We start from the raw sequence: 20,678 nt of genomic DNA, 5'->3' as shown, positions 1-20,678 counted from the left end.
GCTCCAGGATGCTGTGACCACCAAATGAGGTGCTAAATTCACTATTACTCAAGCACAACCATGATTCCAAATGTTATGCAGCACCTTTTCTTTTTTTCTAAATTTGCAGGATGTGCTCAGTATTGGAGACCATAAGAGTTTTGCTTAGAAACTTTTCTGCTTTTTCATTTAATAAAATGAAAATGACTGAAAAACATGAAAATATCAAAGTTAAAAATATAGGTGTTTATTCTTGCAGTATCTCTTGCATGGAAAGCATCATGTTGTACACTATATAAAATGATGCAAGAATATCCACATGTATTAAGGATCTTTGCTTTCCTTAAGTGGATCAGAATGCAGAACTGTTCATGGTCAGCATCTCCTAACAAAGTGCTTTGAGTGAGTTTGTTCCTAAGAAACATTACAGTGCCTGAAACTAAAAATAGACAGTTATTTTTAGCCATTTAATCACATGAGGAAAAAGACATAGTTTGTATCAGTCTTCTTTAATTTACAAAATAATTCTAATGCATCCTGTGTGTGTACATCGTGAAAATCCCTGGCACTCAACCTCCAGGCTCACACACCGGCTGCAAGTGGAAGCAAAACGGGGTTTAAAAGATTCCAGCAACAATGGTCTTGTGACTAAATCAGAAACAGAAGCACAAGTCATGAGCCAAACAGATACCTATCGGTTTCCTTGAGTTTAATCTGATTAAAACATGGCTCTCAAAAATGTTAAATAGAATGCCACGTCAGAGAGCTGGCAAATGATAAAAATAGTTCATGACAGGAAATCATTATTAAAGCAGCATTACTTGTGTATCTGTTATGGAAATTTCCCTGTAATTTTTCTAGGTTTCCCCTTATGCTTTTTGTTGAGTTGCTATTACACTTTATTTTTTTTCCCCTCAATGGCTTGTAAGTTTGAGATGTAAAAAAGAAAATTATCACTGCAATTTTCCAACTATACTCTGCTCAATACCATCTCAAGTGTGTCATACATCATCTTGTCATTCACTTGAACAAGAAATCACATAATATGCAGAGGTAGAAAATAATCTGAAATGGGGAAGTGCCACTAAGGCAAAACCACATTCATACGCCAACACAGGGGAAAATTTAAAAAAACCAAAAACCTAAACTTCATCTTAACTTCATGGGCTTTCATAATGAAAGCATCTTAAAAATACTTAATAGGGGGAACATTTTCTATGAAGAGCTGGTAGGAATGACAGTAGAGCCATTCTAGAGTTCACCAAATAATATTAGAAAAACAAACCATTGAGAATATACCATCACAGGTCAACCTGAATGTTTTAAAAACCTTACACAATTAAAAGTAGATTCAGAATCCTATGAAAAAAATTTAAAAAGAAAGTCAGTATTTCTATCTTCCTACTACTACCACTCCCCTCATAAATATCCTCCAGCTTATCCTTCAGAGCACCCCATAAAATACAAATAAGAGTTGTAGTATCTAGTCCTGACTTCAGTTACATAATCCAGAAAAAGCTTTTACAAGCAAAAAAACCCAACCAAACAAAAAATAATCCCTAAAAATACTTTTACAGGATCTTATGTTACTCTAAGGCTAACTATGATTCTTAAGTCCCTACTCTTCTATACTGAAGACTTGACCAAACTTGAATAGCCATCTCCCAAAACCCTTTGGATTCTTTTTAAATGTTGCTGATGGGAAAAAGCCTCCATCCATCAAATTAGCTTTTCATTCAAAACAGACATTTTATCTCTAATGATGAGTCAGGCTTCTCCCAAGCAAAGCCAGCATTAGCTGGTGACTGATGCAGTGCCTTTCCATCAGAACACCCAATGTCCCTCCTGTACCTCCACTCATCCTCCCCCTGTTCCCTGCACCCAGCAGCCTCTACCACTGACAGGGACACTTAAAACAGGCATGTTTTTTTAAATTTTAGGTCAAACTCGTAATTATTTGCCATTGGCATATCATAAGACAAGCACATGATGTGTGGGAACAACGAGGTACTTCAGAGAGAGGTCAAGATGGAAGTAGGGCTGGTCTTTAATTAAACTCCAACTACTGCCCACCTAGAATCCAGAGGTGACAATGCAATCATAGCAATAATGACAACTTTTAAAGACAGCAAAGTCACCATGTGTTTTGCAAGAGTGTTTAAGACCTCCTTGATTTTTGTCCTGGATATACAGCCAAGCTCTGCCTGACTCAGCACAAAAGGGAATGTGCATCCTATTAACAGCAGTGCTTAAACCTTATTCCATAAAGAGTTTTCTAAGAGCACTCACATCTATTCTTCTTAATATCCCTCCCACATTAAGAAATGATTATCTAATACAGGGAGTAATCAGCTCATGGTCTTACTACAGTCATCCTCCTTGACAAAGCAGGGAAAAAAACACCCAACTGTGAAGCATTAGAAAGTCAAGGTTCAAAACATCCCCATTTATTGAGATCAATGCAAATTTATTTAGATCTCCATGCAACAAAACCAAGTGCTGCCTCTTGATACAGACTGGTAAATTCAAAGTTGCTACTTCTGCAATGGGCCTTCACCAGGACACACGGAAGGTCACAGTAAAGGACACAGAGCCTTAACTGAGAGAAGAAAAGCTAATCCAGGACTAGTTTAAATGTTAATTATCACACTTTGCCATGTCAGAACACTGTTAAGCATTGAATTTCATGTTGTTCTGCCCGTTTTCTAATCTGAAATACCAATATAGAAGAATGGACTAATAGATAATTAATTTATTACAGTATTACACAGTCTTCCAGGTGAGAACTGAATGGCAGAGTTCAGGTGTGAACCAAGACCATCCAGATTGATGCAAATTTGTTCCCAGCATCCCCCTTCTCATTCCATGCCCTCTCTCAGATCTGTTTTCTCTGTATTACTCTTGGAAATGAGACATACAAGAGGAAAACAGACATTTTTGTGGTGCTTAGGAGTAAAAATATGTATGTGTAGAATTATATAGAGGGCGAGAACACTTCCCATCACTGCAGGGTAAATGAGTCATCCACTTCAGAATAATGACCAGTAATTAAACAAGAGTCTGTAAAGCTGTTAAGTGCCTTTAACAATTCCAACCTATGACACTGAAGGGGGACAAGCTCCCCATGTACTGAAACATCCATGTGATCTATCATACAGTGGAGCCTCTTACAAGACAACCTATCACCTATGGAAATTCTTCTCTCCAAGAAGCCAAACAAAAACAATTTAAAATATTTATGGCCATAAATTTCAGCCCTGTTCCATAAACTGATGAAGAGACATGACATCATGCTAACTACCTAGACCTGTCTGGTTGATAATAGTCCCAGGTTTCAGGCTGAAGACTGAAGTGCAGGAGTGAGGAAGGGTGTGAACCTACAGGTCAGAACAGATGCTGAACACAAATTTGACTGGCCAAAGCCAGAGCTGACACTCCAGCAAATATAGGAGGTCTGGCCGTGCAGGGCTGACACCACAAATACAACCCTTGCAATATTTTTGCCTTCTTTTCAGCCTCCTTGGACTGGAAGTAGTAATGTTTTCCTTAAAGGGACCTAATTGTTCCATCTTCTAGTCCCTGTACCCACAGTTGTTTTCAGGTGGTAGAGATTCCATGTATTTCCTGATACATTAGCAAAATAACAGAAAGCCTCATGCTCCAATGGGACATTTCTCTCTGTTTTTAATCAGCACAGCAAGCTGCACCTCCCTTTCCTCCATGGTTTCTCCTACCTTTCCAGAGCTACGTATCTTAAGTCTCTGGTGCTTTACCAAAGTCCTTTCATACAGCTCATTTCTAAACCTTGTCTAGAAGTATTTGTTTTTCCCATCCTAACCCCTTACTTCTCTAAGTGCCAAGCACTTGGCCAGCCAATATTCCCAAATCAGGCTTCAAAGAGACAATTCTGAATTGTCTTGACTCAGGTTGTGACAAGAAGGGGCAGGGGCCCCCAAAAGCGTGGTGCTCTGCTGCTGCAGGAGGGAGCAGATGGCCACCTTCCAGATGGCCGCCAACCTCATCTCACCAACTGCAACATCTGTACCTTGAATTACATCTCAGAGGATGGTCCTGACACAGACTGCAGGTCACTGCCCACGGCTCCCGACCACACGGCTGCTCCACAAGCCAGAGCATTTTGCAAAATGAAGAATGACAAGCCTGAAAAAAGGTTACAACTAATTAAAGTTTGTAGCAGGGCACAGTTGAAAGAGAGTTCAAAAGTAGATGTTAGGGAGAAATCCATCTTAAATATATATATTTTAAATGTTTCTCCAATCCAGCGTTTTGTCCCCAGCCACAAACATGCCTTCCTTTCCACATGGCACCTTGCAAACCTGGAATTAAGATGTGAACCATGCAAACCCAACCAACCCCAATGGTTTTGCTTCCAGGTCACTCCACAGCCGAGAACGAGGTCATTTTTCAGCTTTCAGACCAAAAGTCTCTAACAGCACTACAAGAGCACTCAAAAATGGACTGGATCCAGCTTTAAACATGATAAACTTCCCAAGGCTCAGAGAAACAGTGGTCAATGATTTTTAGCTTGAAGTAGCAAAGAGTAATTTGTGAGCTCTGTACCATCTAAGTCTAATTTTAACACAGCCACAAATGATATTGTTTCTTCACATGAACTTAATTCAACTCCTCATTGGGGCAGTTAAACTTGAAACCTACCAATAGGAAGGTAGCCAAACAATTTTTTCTGCCACAATAAGAGGCTGGTATGAATTAATGGTTTCACCAATTTTACAATATATAGTCTCCTACAGTTTATGTAATAAATTCAAAAATTAAAACATTGCTGCTTTCTTATTCTGAATGCATAACCTCCTCAAAAAGACCATTTCCAGGCATTTAAAAGGAAAAAAGTGTGTTTTACAATAGGAAAAGGGGGCACACCGCATTTCAAAATCCATTAAAATATAAAATTCTGGTTACAGGCTCAACAATCTGCCTAATTAGTTTTTTCTAATTAGCAGGATGCTCTAACCTCTTTAATAAGACTTCTGTGGACAGAATGTTCCATACTGGTTATCCATCTGAGGAAAAAACTAAACAAATACTTCTGAAGTGCAGCTAATAGAACAAACGTGGCTAGGCTTCACGGTCAGAAGGCTGCTCTGGCATGTAATACTAGCAATCTGCAAAAACATGAAATATTCTACCTTGGATACACTACTGCTCACACTAAACACCCCTCTGGATTTCAAAGACAAAATGAAAGCTTGCAAGATGCAAGAGTCAATGAAGTTACAGTTTTAAACCACATTCTGGAAGGCAAAATAAAGTAATATTTTTTTAAAAAAATTAAAAACTAAATAAAATATGCATGCACCAGACACCATGGAAAAGTGAGCTGAAGAGATAATGGGAAGGCAAATACCACAGTGATGCTGTAACAACCCAGAGTGTGGTTGCAAAGCTGTTTGGCTGCACAGCAAAGCATTTGCTCAGTGCACACAGCTTTTGTATCTTCCTCTTCATCATTCAGAGCCTTAGTCTGTACCTAGCAATTAATAAGCAAGAGTATTGTCTCTAAATCCCATTTTATCCAGCAAAAAACATTTTCATTATTCCTCTGTATCAACCATGACATTTAAAAACAATGGGTTAAGAAAAAAGGGGAGCCCCAGCAGTATCTGTGACCAGAGGAAAACTCTGGAGATTAAGAAAACCCAGTCCCCTGCCCCATTAGGAGTTTGCAGAGCAGCTGCTGAGCTTCATCTCAACAGCTGAAATATCCTTTATACTCCTTAAAAACGCAGGAAGCACACAAGCATCTCAAACTCCCTTCCTGCCACCAATTCATTCACCCCGATTCCACCCATGGCCCCAACATGTTGGTCTCATCACCCATCAACAGACAGGAAAACTATTATACCCTTCACTTTTCTCCAATCAGTATCTAGGAAAACAAGAGCCATGTGCAAAATATAATCTAAGAACAGTCCCTTGAAAACCTCCTGCTAATGACAGGAGGTACAGAGGCACCATAAATATTGACTTCAAACACGCTGAGCCCCAGAGACCCCACGCACTCCACAATGTCAATGACCTTCCATGCAGCTGTTAGCATTGGAAATTAGGATTTTTCAACTGCAGATGCTTACTTTAATGCTGAATTTATATTCCACTCATCATAGCATAGCATGGCTAACAGTTGGACTTGAAGCTCTTAGAGGTTTTTGCCAACCTTAACAATTCTGAGTCTATGATTAAAATCTAATATTTTTCTTCTGTACTGAAATGTAAAACTATATCAAAGTATTTTCCAGTGTGTTTACACCAGAATGAGTATTAATTCAAGGCAAGACCACACTCCAGGTTCTCTGCTCCATGATAGAAAAAAATGGAAGAAAACGTAGGTTTTACTATTTCTAACTCATGATGCAATTTTCAATAATTACATTAGACTCTGGTTTTCCAGATTTTTTTCTGGCAATTACTCTTTTCTGACACTCTTCCCTACCACTTCTGCCTATGGAGCTTTTGGAGACAAGACCTGAGGTCTGTGTTTACAGCACATCAGAGCCGAATGCTTCAACAGCCACAGAAACCACAGAAAACCAATTCCAGACTAGGCTGGGCCCACAGGATCCTGTGCAGGGCTGGTACTAAACCTCAGAAGAGCAAGTTCTGCTGCAAACCAGAGTCTACCTTGAGTAGATGGTAACACAACAGTCTGGAGGAGCTAAAGATGAGGGCTCTGTAATCAAGTTATCTTCAAAAAAAAAGACTTTTGACTAGAAAACATTATTTGAGTCATCAGTAGCCACAATGGCCAGTTGACCCCACACAAGGGGGTCAGGACCACCCAGTCAGGACCTTGAAGGTTTGTGAAATTCATGGAGACACATGAGGACACCAAATATTTGCTCCTGGGATAACTGAGAGTCACAAATACCAAGAGATGCCAAACACCTGATGGTAACTCAAGTTCCTCCCAAAGCACCGACCCAGCTTTTTCCCTCCCACTTTGACACTCCACAGCTAAGACTTGAGGATGCAACAATAAATTGAAACCAACTTTAGTCTAGGATGATGGCAACAAAGAAGGAATTCAAGTGGTAAAGTAAAAAAGGCAAAGAACCACAAGAAAATGGTCACTCTACTACCAAAGGAAAAAACATTTTCAAAAACCTGACAAAATCTCCCCCAAAATTCAGCTTTTCTTGCATAGTTTTAGCATCTTTAGCAATATTTCTCAAAATTCATTTGGCAGATAAAATTTTTAACTGTTAGGTTTTTAATAAAATTGACTACCAGGAAATTTCTGCATTAAAAATAATTTAAAATAATTCAGTTCCTCAGGGTTTAAGCATAGAGATGTCGCTATGCATGATAACTGCTCCATGTTTAGTGAGTTACAACTCTTCTGTCACGAGTAGGAAATGCATTTTGCTCACAAAAGCCAAAGGCACTGTCAAACCTACAGCAATCTGCAGAACATTAGGAAAAATATGCCTGCAAACTAACTGTTACTAGATAATGGTGCCATTTATCATTCTTAAATTCCATCTTTAATTAAAAATGGGATATTCTCTTACATAAATAAAAAATTGCAGATGTTCTCAAATTACTCCCCTTCAATTTTTTCAGTTTTTCCATATATAATATACATAGAGTTACATGTTCAGAATTTTTTCATGTTATTACATAATACCTAAATACATGAAGACTTTTCCATATTCTACCTAGATACACATTATTTTCCATAGAGTATTCTATATTAAAAATATTAGCACTCAAAGAAAACACATTAACAGAAATCAGTAGGAATACCATTTAACTGCAAGAAAATAGAATTTGAAATTAATTTTCTACTGTTCTACCCATAATCATTTACACCTTTTCTTATTAAACATTTGGTAAATCACAAATTTAAAGGACTGATGTAGTTACATCAAGTAAGATGGTATAAGAGAAACATTAGCTCCATTCTAAATATATTTTCCCTATATAATTATTTGAAATACTATTAAAAATAATGAATTCTTCCAGGAATTCTGCAACAAGAAAATCACATATTTACTTTTGATGTTGTGTCCACTGCTGTTTTGTTCATTGTTTCTTCAAGTTGCAACTAGACAGAAATATAAGTTCAAGTGTGCAACAAGTAAAATGGAAATTAAGAGAGCTGAAACAAAAAATGATGAACAAGAAGGCAAGGTTATAAACATAAACAATAAAAACAGTCAGTGCTCTGAAATGGAAAGCATTCTTTAAAATGACTGTGTCCACTGGACCATCAGAGTAAATGTGCAGGAGGAAGGGAGGAAAAGACAGGGACAAAGGACAAAGGCAAGAAAGGAAAAAATACTGTCCAAGGGAATAAGGAAATTGTGGAAATCGTTATTACAGAACAATGAACAAAAAAAGCTTTCAGTTGCTTTGTATTCATCAAAGATATTCCAATTAATAGATACAATGTATGTATTCCTAATTGTTTTTTGAAGGGAAGTTAAATTCATCATCATAATGACTCAAAGCCTACCAATACTTAGGCTGAGATATACAAAAGGGAAGAGGAGGAGGAAACAAATTGATCCAACTGTGGTTTGGGGGAGTCAGAAGTTGATCCTGAATTAAATGTTTTCCATTGTGGCACAATTTGGCACATAGATTGTAACCAAACTCCTGCCTAGGTATGTGCTGTGCGTTTAGGGAAGAAACAATATCATAATCCACAAAATTAAGCGGTTTATGTGTCAATTTAGACCAACATTTCTGTTTAATACAGAATGGCATTTATGAAGTGACCATCCATCCACAACCACCCTCACCCACCATGCCTCAGCTCACACCAGAATGGGTGCCCAGATTACAGCCTGAGTGCCTTGGATGGCACTACACCACGAGGTAATGTCCTTGGAGAGCATCCAATGCGCTCCACCCTTGTTTTAGGGACATTCGGCCTTGTAATCCCAGAGGAATCAAGGAGATAAAACCAGAAAACACCTTTGGGCATATTTTCCAGAGTGACCTGGTCAGTGCCTTCAAAATCTACACTGAAACTCATGGACACTCAGAGCAGGTGCTAGCAGCCCTCAGCTGTTATAAAAAGCAGATATAGAACAATAATCCTAGAATGGTTTGGGTTGAAAGGGACCTTAAAGATATTCTAGTTCCAAATCCCCTGCCATGGGAACCTTGGTTACTCCAAGCCCCATCCAAGCTGGCTCTCAGGTAGAGGCACATGAAATAGGTAAGGAAAGAGCTCTGGATTCAGTCTGTTGAAGACTGGAAACTGAGATGTCACAACTACCTCAACCAAGACTTTTAAACTTCATTGTGTCTGCATCAAGTAAAAGCTTACCAGAAAAAAAAACCCAAAAGTACATATATAGAGATATATATATATATATTTATATTAGCGCTAAGGTAGGTCTTTTCCCAAAACTGATTTGCTAAAAATAGTTTGTAGAATGTAAAATTCCTTTTCATTATGCATCAATTCAAAAAATCCACTCCAGTTGTGGGTACTCATTAAGAAAATTCATTATTTATCACACCAGAACACAAAGCTATAAATCTAAATCATGTGCAAAGCAAGTATCTGACAAAATTTGTAGTATTTACTTATTAGCAAAAAAAATAAAATAAATTGACTGAGATTAGGGAAAAAAGCAGCACCAAAGAAAAGGAAAAAAAAAAATCAATTTTTTCTCTTTATTAGATGCAAACTAAAGCTTTTTTTACTTTCCCTTTGGAAGATCAAATTAGTGTTATGGGCTAGAATGACAATGAATTGTGGAAAGTATCATATTCTTTATAATATAGTAGTGTATATGTTTGTTATTTGGAAATAGAAATGTAATCCATAACTAATCTAGAAATAAAATATATACACAGCAACCACTTAAAAGGACAGATAAAATCCTCATTAAAATCCTAAGTGCAGAAATACTGAATCATAATGCACAATTTCATTACATTTTACTGCCAGCAATGTAAATATCAATTCTCCAGGTGATTCATAAAATTCATTTTAGAAAGAAAAATAAGGATTTCACCCGGCATTTGAGAACATAAAGGAAAACACATGCTAGGATTTGAAAACCCAGACTGTTCTTTCCTTCTCTCATCAGAATATTTTGCTGGAATTTCAGCAAATCTTTTACACATCAAACAGACAACTGCCATTTCACATTAGCACTTTGTACAGATCACCCAGCAGTCCCAGCCCGCGTCCTTCCTGGCCCGGCACCTCTCCCCGCATCGTCTTCATCATTCCCAGCTTACTTCTGCCAAAACCCAGCTCCCATATATACACTTCCCCTGGCTTCAAAGGAAAGAGCCTGCATTTAAACTCATCTAAACCCTCTTTTAACTATCCAAATTGTGAAATTGCCTAATAATGGGAGTGTATTTAAGGGGAAAAAAAAAAAAAAAAAAAGCATGTTGGACAAATTAACCAAGTAAAGTTTTTGGAGGGAAGAGTGCATGTGGGGGTTTCCACACAAAAACGTAAAGAAAACCTGTCACTTTTAAAATGAATAGCTACCATCTGCCAGCATTTTATCTGAGGCAAAGTTGATTAATGCAAAGTGAATGTTTAAGATCACATTGCTGTCTGCCTGAATAAATTTCAGGTAGTTTACATGGGAGGTTTTTTTTGTCCTGTTTCTTAGATTTTTTTGCTGTTCTTATTGGATCGCCCCCTCCAAGTTTTTCGGCAGCCAGAGCTAAGAATAAAAACATTAGTTCTTAAATCATGATGCTGTTCAAGGACTTTTGAGCACCAGAGCATTGTTTCTGGGCCCTCAGAGCAAGGGAATTCATCTCCCTCAAAAGGACATCCCACCTCCTTCATCGGCTTCACAAAAACTTTTCAGGCAGCCTCTCTCCATCACATTGAAAAGGAAATTTCCACAGTCTGCTGTGAGCAGAGAAACAACAGCAGTGCTGTTATCCTCAATAGGAAATGATTTTGCCTCTAGACCTTCCCTAATTTTTTTACTTCATTTTTTACTGAGTTAAGTCTTTTTACCAGATTAAATTTTTTTACCAATTATTTAATAATTTGCTTTTATTTACACTATCTTCCCCATAAAAAAAGCAAATCAATTATAGATTATAAACCATTTTTTGTTATACTTTCACACCTTGATTTATATTAGCATTCTGTTAAAAATCATTCTCAAATCCATTTGATAATATGCTCCCCTTCACAAGCTCTCTCTGACCGGTAACATTTTTCAAGAGAAGTTTCCAGAACAGGTTTGGTGCGATATTAACCTAAATCAAACAAAACCCAGTTTTACACATGGATTCCCATGTTACGTTTTTCCAGCATCAGATGGCCTCCAAGTTCTCCCCCAGCAGAGAGAATTTCACACCCCTTACCCAGGCTGGGACACCCTCTATTATCCAGGGCTACAGCAGTGGAGGGCATCATCTGTGCTGAGTGGTGGAGCTTCGTGCCATTCCATATGGATGTATATTCTCTGTGCTTACACTCGAAGCTGGCTGGACACCAGCCAGCTCTGGTCAGAAGTCACCAAGTTGTTTTAGCTCAGTACATGGTGCCTGTGTCTCGTATCTCAGTAGGGTTTATTGGTTTAGGCTCAACATGGTGCTAGGACAGCCATCTGGCCCCCGGAGCGGAGCGAACTCCCAGCCAGCTCCCTGGGAGCGTGGGCAGGACAAACACGTGTGCGTTTGCACCAGCCCGTGTGAACTAACCTGGGTGAACTCAAAACTATTTGTTCAAGGGGATAAAAAAAACGAGCAAGTTTAGTACTAATGAAATCAAAGAAGTAATGACCTTTTGTTCAGTGAGGGAGAAGAAAGGCGAAGCACAGGGTGAAGCAGGAGCTCCCACACCTTTGTTTAGGCACCTCCACAACAAGGTGAGAATGTGGAGATTTGTACTCATCAGTGAGTTATACCCATGAGGCATTTGTAATCCAAAAAGGGTTTAAGGCCAGCTAAGATACAGGTTGGAGAAACCTGGTCTAGTGGAAGGTGCCACTGCCTGTGGCAAAGAGGCTGGAATGACCATGGTCACCTCCAACTCAACCCAGTCTGTGATTATGTGTTTCTAGGAGATTTGAACCCTGTCCTTATGGGATACTGGATATTAGTCACCTTGTATATTCATGCCTTTACATCAGCTCATCAAAGCACAAGGGATCTCTAGGATTCACACATTCCACTGTGTCCCACACAAAAACTGCAGTTAAAACACACAGAGCAACAGACATGGGGTGAAACCAAGACAACCTCTGAAATTATTCAGTAATTCCAAAGAGATGAGACGCATCCCATCTTCAAATGTAGTGAATCTGAGCAGTAACATCAAAATACACACTCTTAGTAGCCAATGCTCTGAAAGAAGTTTATGTTTATTCATCTATATATAGAAGCAAACACCATAAATTATGCCCAAAAAATTCCACACAGTATCAGATAAACTTTTTTTTTTTTTTTTAATTTGTAGGTAATTGTTTATCCTCTTTTAACTAATGTACTACTCATACATACAATTTATTCATTCCTTACCTGAGCATTATGAGGGACAAATTCTAGGAAGGCTTCTAATGCAGGACAAATTATTGCAGCTCCTACAAAGATTATATAAACATTTCCAGTATTTCATAGAAAGATGTAAACAGGCAAGAATGTTTCCAGCACAAATGGATATCTATGTATTCAGATCTAGTGAAATTTGCCCTGCCCTGCTTTGAGTCACATCCTCAAACACCTTCTTCAGGGCGTGCAGGAATGTTTCTGAAAACAAAATACCTAGAAAACCGTTAAATCCTCAAGCTTGCAAATGGTCACACATCCACACAGTGTTGTTTTCAGTAGGATTGAACTACTCACTGGGAAAAAAAATTTAAAGGGTTGTTTTTGTAAGATATTTAGGGGACACAGACCACCAATAAAGAATTCACTCTGTAATTATTCATTTTCTCCTTATAGAATAGAAAAAAAGCATCAGATCTGAAACAGTCTTAAATCTAGTAGAATTTAATAGACTATTTTTTAAAAACCCAAAATCAAGAAACAACTGCATCTACATTATATACTGTTGAAATATACTCTCCTTTGCTGAACACCACCCCCAGGTTGGGGTTTTTTTTCAGAGCTCTATTAATTGAAAACAATAATTTGTTTTCTCTTTTGTAAAATGTAAAAAGCACAGAATTTGTCTTTAAAATACAGTTGTCAGATATCAAGGGGTATATATATGCTAACATTTACCCTAGGGGTATTTCAGGGATAGAGTCTGTTACAAATAAAATCTTTATTCATATGAACAGCTACCTGGGGGGCAATACTGAATGTTATACACAATATTTATATATATATATTTAAAATAATCTAGCAGGGCTATTAAAACACACTGGAAGCTACACTGAATTTAGTCACTCTGTTTTACAGTCTTATGCTACTAACTTTTTGGAGACTGAATTACTTCCTGTAGAGGATAGCTTCTAAAATATAAACTCCTTTCATCTAATGTGTCATACCAGCATTTTACTATCTGTAATTTAATAGCTTGTCCACTGTAATAAAGAAAAGAATTATAGGAAAAAGAAAAGCATTTTTGTTTGTCATTAAATTATGCTATGGTATTTTCAAATCTGAGAACTTTCCTTGAATTAAGAATTTTAAAAAACATTAAAAAAAATATTTTTTTTATGCTTTCAAGAATTACAGAATAGTCACTGTGTGCTATGGAAAACAACTTTAGGCTAAAGATCAGACACCCACACCTATCAAGGAGTTGAAGCTGTCTGAAGGAAGCTGGGAGACAAAGCAGTGAGTACAGCAGGAGGCTCTGCTGGACCTTGCAAATCCATGGAATGAAGAAGATAATGTCCCACCAACTGCTAGCAAAACTCTCAGATGGTTGAAAACCTTGTCTAGAGAAAGCAGACTGTAATTCCTCCCTTTTTCAATGCATTTCAAATGCTGTGATTTGGAAACTGCCACCACAAGAATGAAACTCCTCGCACCAACGCAACATCCAAACACCTTCTTTCCAATTAAAGAAAAATCATCTGTGACTCTACAGCAATTAAAACTCAGTCTGTGGCTGCTGCACATCAATCTGTGTGATCATTTCAAGATCTCTAGGCAAGTGATCCACCTTTAGATGCTCCTTCTGGCCTTCTAAGTCGAAGGGATTCTGCATGCTTGGACTTCCCATTCCTCAGGGCTCCCATGCTCCTCTCAGGAGATGAAGGAAAACATGAGCTGGTTTAACACATTGCTCAAGAAAGCCAAGAAAACAAAAAAGAAAAACTTTTCTGAAGAAATGCAGCACAGACTTTGCATTGGGGAATTAAAACAAATCCACACTGCAGATCTAACACTGAGTGCCCGATATCTTCCAGAACAGCTCTGCATGCTCCCCGTGGAGGGTGAGGACACCTTATCCCTGTGACAATCCCAGGGAGATCTCCACGTTCCTGGGAACATAATGTTACTGCACACCAGGAGAGAGGCCGTACAGTTCACAAAAGTAACATTAAATGCCCTTTTCGTTACCAACTCAGCATTAGTTCGTGCTCAAGGGAGGACACGTCTGTTCTCTGATAAAACAATTAGCAAGTTCATCACTGAAACTCTCAATGCAGGGTTTATACTCTCTGCTCAATGCAGGGTTTCTGAATTGAACATCTATGGCTCTGCATTGCATCCTTTGTTTCAAAAGCACTTTTTAAGAGTATTCCTTAACTGCTGAGTGGCACATTTAAACTAACAAACCTTCCTGCTCCCAAAAATCAGCTTATATGGATAAAAGTCTAAGTCCTTTAAAACATATCTACACTATTTTTCTAAAATGTATCTAATATCCAATTTAACAGCATCAGTATTACTTCTCACACACCCCAGGATCTTGAAATAGAGTACAGTTTGAACATAAAGATTTAGTAAAGCAGCTCCGTTACCACAAGCATTTGCACTTGAAATATCCATGACCTTTCTGCACTACTAAACATACAAATAAAAACAAAGTATTCAAGAAATGTCACATTTACGGAAAGCACTTATAAAATAAAGGGTTTTTTTCTGTAAATAATGTCAATATTATAAGTAATGCAAATTTGGTATTTTCCACGACCTCACAAGAAGGTGGAAATATTTAAACGTGCAATTCTAAACATGCAGTACTGCCAGTTTGCAATGGAATTTTGTCTTTACAAACTACTACCTGGGAAGCGGATCTTCAGTGGTTATTAGAAAGCTTAGAAATAACAGAATTAAAATTAATTTTAATCAATGTGTTTTCTAATAGGAAAGCAGTCATCCTTACTAGGTTGAATCTGATGCACTTAAACTTTCAATTTAATAAAATAATCGAAACATTCAATTACAAAACAAACATTAAAAATGTGCAAGTAAAGTAGAAGGTACCTCTAATCAGTTTTCCTCTCACCAGCCATATCAGCCCTTGATCTTAAAATTTTATGCTGCCTGCGAGGACAAGGTACAAATTCTATTTTAACCATCGCATCTTTGTCAACTTTGACTGTTTGATTCCCTCTGCTCCAACCCGAACAGCACCAGCAAAGAAAACGCTTTCCTCTCCTTAAGATGCTCCATTGGTTAGACCAGATTTATTTGCTGTCAGTAAAGGTTGTATTTGCACATAAGTCTATGACAGATTGCAAGTTTATTAACTTCAAGTGAGTTTTCAGGATGCTGGGTTGAGGTTTTTTTTGTTGAGTCGTTGGGTTTTTTGTGGGATTTTGATTTTTTTTTTGCTTTTTTTTTTGTCAGCGCACCCTCCCCCTTTCCCCAAGATGTGGGTTACTTGACAAATTGGAGTTAAGTTATCTTAGGTCAATGTAACTGTAAGTTAAACTAATGAAGTGTATGTCTATGAGTGATGTCTGATTAGTTTAATACAGTTAGTGCTGGACAGCTTGGGCTGCTGACCTTGAAGGAACACAGATAACATTGTGATGCGTTGGAGGATGTGGTTGTGATACAAGACAAATTTACATAACAGTTTGTCATGTACACTCCTCCAAAACAAAACTGTTGCAAAAAGAAAGCAAGAGGAAACCAACGCTAAATGCCTCGCACAAGACAAAACGGGGAAAATTAATTATAACGCTTGGCTTTGGGTGGGAGATTATTTTAAATGGGAGCCAAAAGCAGGCACAGGAAAGGTGTACATTTACACAGTATGTGTTCCAAGATGGCTTAGACATTGTGCTGGGTAACACTGAGCAAATGCAGCCTTCTATAGCACAAATCTACTCTTGAAAAATGATATTCCTTCCTCAGAAAGCACCTACTCGCTCACAGTAAAAAATACCAGACCCGGTTCTGGACTGTGACTCATTGGCACACCATTCAGGTGTGCTCAGAGTCCTCCTGAAGTTCTTTCTGCAGCTGCTTCTGCTAAAAGAACCTTGTGCATGAACAGTCTCTCCCCAAGAAGGTGCACAGTCCCCATGCAAAGGTCTGTATGCTGTGAGCAAAGCTCTATCTCACTGCTCCAGACAATCACCTCGCCACATCTCATCTGATCAGGTAGGCCAAGCAGAAGTGCTGGGTTTAGAGACAGCTTGGCTCTGGAGGGGCTGATTCTCACTATGTGATAGCTATCTTGTTGACCTAAATCGGCTGTTTTTATCAGCCCAGGTTCTAGCTGATGGAAATTTGCCACCTACATAAATGTATAATTGACACCCTCAGTTGCTAGCACGTTACTGAACTGGACCATCATTAAGATAAGACTGCTTCCTTAATCCTCCAGGTCAGCCTGAGCAGGACTCTGATAAATCAGACTTGCTAATAGATACATGGGAGGACACATGAGGAAGCTTGCAGTGTTCACATCTGTGCCATCTCTCAGCCTAATCTGTGAAGCACAGTTTAAACCTTTCAGAATGACTGAACTCACATGATAAATTTCAAATAAGAGATACACATACATGTATAGACATCAGGTACCCAGATACTGGGTGAAACTCTCATGGACTGGAGATACAAGACAAAACAGTCTAGGAAGTTCTAAATAAAATATAGAATTTCTCAGTTATACCCCAAGAAGAAAAACCTGTGCTGCCCACTGCAAGTTCCTAACTGCTCCCACATACACCCTTGCATACACACAAGGAGTAAGTTCAAGAGACCTGGTTGAAGGCATCTGTGTAATTTGAGTTTAGAAATTATTCAGTCCCTTGGTTACCTGTAATTAGAACTTGTTGGCACTGTTTGCATGAAATAAAGTGCAGAAGTCCGTGCCTTCCAATGCCACTTCTTGGCTGGGAGTGTGCAGAGGACACAATCTTCTTGTAGCTCTTCCTGGAGAAGATCCATCAGCTGCTTGTGGGAGCCACCATAAAAGGGTTCAATGAGAAGGACACTCATTTTCCAAGTACTTCAGGATTGTCTGAAATCTGAAAATGAAAACAGAGAAGTATTTTACTTTAGAAACATATCTTTTTTATTATTATTGCTATTACTTAAGAAAATTATACTGGAAGAAGAATACACTGCAAAGTCTTGTAATATAATCCTTAATATTTTATTAATGAGTTTACTTCAGAAAAGGCTACTTAGCAATTATGATGACTAGATTATTTTGACCTTTAAAAGATCCTGTCTGTAAATTTTAAATGAATGAAAATGTGCAAGACTTAGGAACACACTGTATTTTGAATTTATGGGTTTGTTTTCAATGGGATATTTAAAAACAGCTTTACTTTACTACTAAACACTTTACACTAACTCCTGAATACAGTCAATTATTCCGTAACTTAGGATATAGCTTATTCATTCTTGTATAGATTTCCCTCATTTTCCTGGTGGCAGAAAAAATTAAAGAGCAATTCAAACACACTTCAGCCAGAAAAGCTGCCAGTAACAGTGATTTGGGTAAGGGACTTAAAGGCAGAGAGCAGCTTGGGGAGATGCAGCTGGGGCATCCCCCAGGACACCCTCCTGAATTGCTGGGAGCTGGGATCACAACCCCAGCAACAACAGATGTAAACCATCTTATTTCTTCTGAATACTCCAAAGTGGGTGGAAGAGAACACTAGAGGAGGCTCAAGGAAGCTCTGAGACAAAAAGCCCCAGAGCTGCTCACAAACAGGATGCAGAACGTGCAGATGCCCAAAGCGAGGGGACAGATGAAAACCTGGTGACTATTGCTCATCGCCCTCATGAGTCACACCCTTGGGTACTCAAAAGCTGCTTTTCACATGCTTCGAGCAAAGCCACCACACACAACAGCTGAAAGCAAAACCCTGAAAGGTGTTCACCATCCACAAACACCTCTCTGATGGTTTCCCTCCCAACACTCCCTAAGAATGATGGACTCCCTGCTAAACTCAGTTACTCAGGACTCCAGCTGGACACTGTACATTGCACGACCTTACACCCATTTCCTGACCTGCAATTTCTAGTGGTTTCAGACTGTAATCCTTATCTTACCAAAAACCTCTGGTGACAAGAAGTGAGAATTCAGCAGAGAACTACATACTCTTCTGAAAATCTCAACCATAGTTGAGAAATTTAGTTCAATTCAAGATCAGGTTAAAAATATTACGTATTCTGTAATCAGAGGGCAGAAAACAAACAAAAAGCCTTTTAAGTGCACTGTAGCTATCAAAAGATCAGTTAACCAGCAACATAAATCCAAACAGTGAATCAATTTAATTGGAAGACTAAACATAAGAAACCTTTAGGTAGTTTTTTGTTGTTGGCCTGCCATGGTCCCAGATGAAATGGTGATGTAGAGCTTCTGGGTCATTACAGAACAATCAGCAAGAGAAAAAACACTCCATGTTCCAACTTACTTTCCCTAATCCAGTCTGGATTCAGGTTATCATTTGCTCTATTATTCACTCCTCCAAAATATTTCAAATACATTACTTGTTTTAACAAATACGTTCTTTGCAAAATCAAAAGGAAAGCCATCTGGAAGCAGATACTTCACTCCATTTTGGAGCTTGCTTCTTTTCAGGTAGCAAAGCAGTTTCTGATCTCTTTTCCACTGACCTAATTTCAAAAAAATCACACTTTTGAGATCACTGACGTTTTCTGAATTTACAATGATGTAACCAAAATCAGACTGTCTCCTCCAAAGCCCTTTTGGAGCCTGCAGGGTAATAACTGCTATAAAAACACAAGCTGTGGTTTAGAATCTGCACTATTCACCTAAAGAACAATTTGTAATTAATCATGCTGTGCTTGTCATCAAATGCCACCGAAAGTTTAATTCAAGGGACTAAAGGGAAGCATTTTATAAATTCAGCCCCTAAAAACGGGGGTATGTGAAAAGTTGGTAAATGCCACTGAGTCAGTCACTTGGGGAGGCTTGCAACTAATTTACAAATCATTAGCAGTATCAGTAATAAAGCAATTTGTTCATGAAGCATCTGATCAAATCACACTTCACCAGACTAGTTCTGAAACTGGTTTTATCACCAGGTTTAGCTGAACCCACACTGTACTCTTTGGTTTTATTTTGCACCAGTTTTCACTGTACATCCCTCACGGGAACAGAGAATGACTGTACGTGCTGACGGTAAGAGATTGCTCAGTCCTCATGTTTCCTCCTGCTTAAAGACCCTGACATTTAGTTAATTATTCTGCATTTACCTACCTTTAGGTCTATTAGTGGAACTGCATGATGCAAGTATTACACAAGTATTGCCATACAATAAACCCCCTTTGGCTATTTACACTGGGAAACTGGGTTGAAATCGTGGATGTGTCGTGGAGTGGGTGTTAAGATAGCTCTTGATATGTAATTCTTCACAATAACACTCAGAGACCCCGTGGCAGCAGCCCGTGAGGGTGACAATCAGCAATGACACATTTTTTTCAGAGACGACCTAAAGCTCAAAGGTTTTCTTACAAAACTCACTAGCCCCAAAAAATGTATGTACTGCTTATTAAAACCCTCACTAGCACTTGTAGGATTCTGTTGTTGTGTGATCTCTGTACATTACCAGCAATATACACCAAATTCAATTTAGAAAAAATGTTATCATGTTATTTAAGAAGCAGTATATGGTTTATTTCATTCTTTTTTTGTTGTTTGTTTTTTAAATATGATACTACCTACATAAGATACTACTAAAGGATAATGGCAGAATAATATATGTCACATTCACTTCAGGGCTTGACTAATATGAAGCAACTAAAAAGTCAATAAATCTTCTGTTTTTAAAAGATACACTGATAATGCTAAGGAAATTATATTACATATAACTAATAATTTCTTGTACTTAGAAAGACAGAGGAGGTAGGACATGGTCATCTGGCTCATATTTTACCCACATGACTTCCAGTTTTGTTCACATACAAAAATAACAGCTATTATTTTTGCTTTATTTCCCTTGACCCAGCCAAGTTAAGGTAAATATGTACCATAAACTCCTCAGAGGTCTCCAAAAGACACAGCTGATAAATGGCCTGAGAACATTCACCGTATCTGATGGAATGCAATCCTCAATTAAATATAAATCACTCCAGGTATTCTTTTCCCCATTTCAAAGAAAACAACAAATATTAGAAAAACAGAACTGCTTCCCCTTTCTCATTACAGTATTTCCTCTCTGGAGCCAGCAATCCTGGGTGTTCCTCAAACAGCTCAACCCCATCCACATGGCTGCAGGATCCTTTCCTTTGAAAATTTCCTACTCTGTCTTTACCATACAGAGCAGCACATTCCTCAGGATACACATTACACATCTGAAAAAAAAAAATTTTCA

The 20,678-nt window shown here is 38.3% G+C and overlaps 1 protein-coding gene across 10 annotated transcripts in view; it reads right to left on the bottom strand.

Moving 5' to 3' along the window:
• The window catches only part of QTMAN (queuosine-tRNA mannosyltransferase), a 181,983-nt gene that overhangs the window by 112,360 nt on the left and 48,945 nt on the right, over positions 1-20,678 (bottom strand). For 8 of the 10 annotated variants that reach the window (XM_014249646.2, XM_088059051.1, XM_014249645.2 and 5 more), the window contains one exon: positions 17,144-17,354. In XM_014249646.2, the coding sequence (XP_014105121.2) occupies positions 17,144-17,325 (182 nt within the window). In that variant the 5' untranslated portion in view covers positions 17,326-17,354. Of the gene's footprint in view, positions 1-4,024; positions 4,078-17,143; positions 17,355-20,678 lie in introns of those variants that run through there. The other 2 variants (XM_014249647.2, XM_088059052.1) reach the window with 2 other exon arrangements.

Source organism: Pseudopodoces humilis, chromosome 8 (assembly GCF_049639895.1).
Source record: "Pseudopodoces humilis isolate 2021_Gansu_Grassland_sample_001 chromosome 8, ASM4963989v1, whole genome shotgun sequence".
In the NCBI taxonomy this organism is placed as follows: domain Eukaryota; kingdom Metazoa; phylum Chordata; class Aves; order Passeriformes; family Paridae; genus Pseudopodoces; species Pseudopodoces humilis.
Note: the sequence above shows the minus strand (reverse complement) of the source record. Positions and strands in the feature narration are given on the sequence as shown.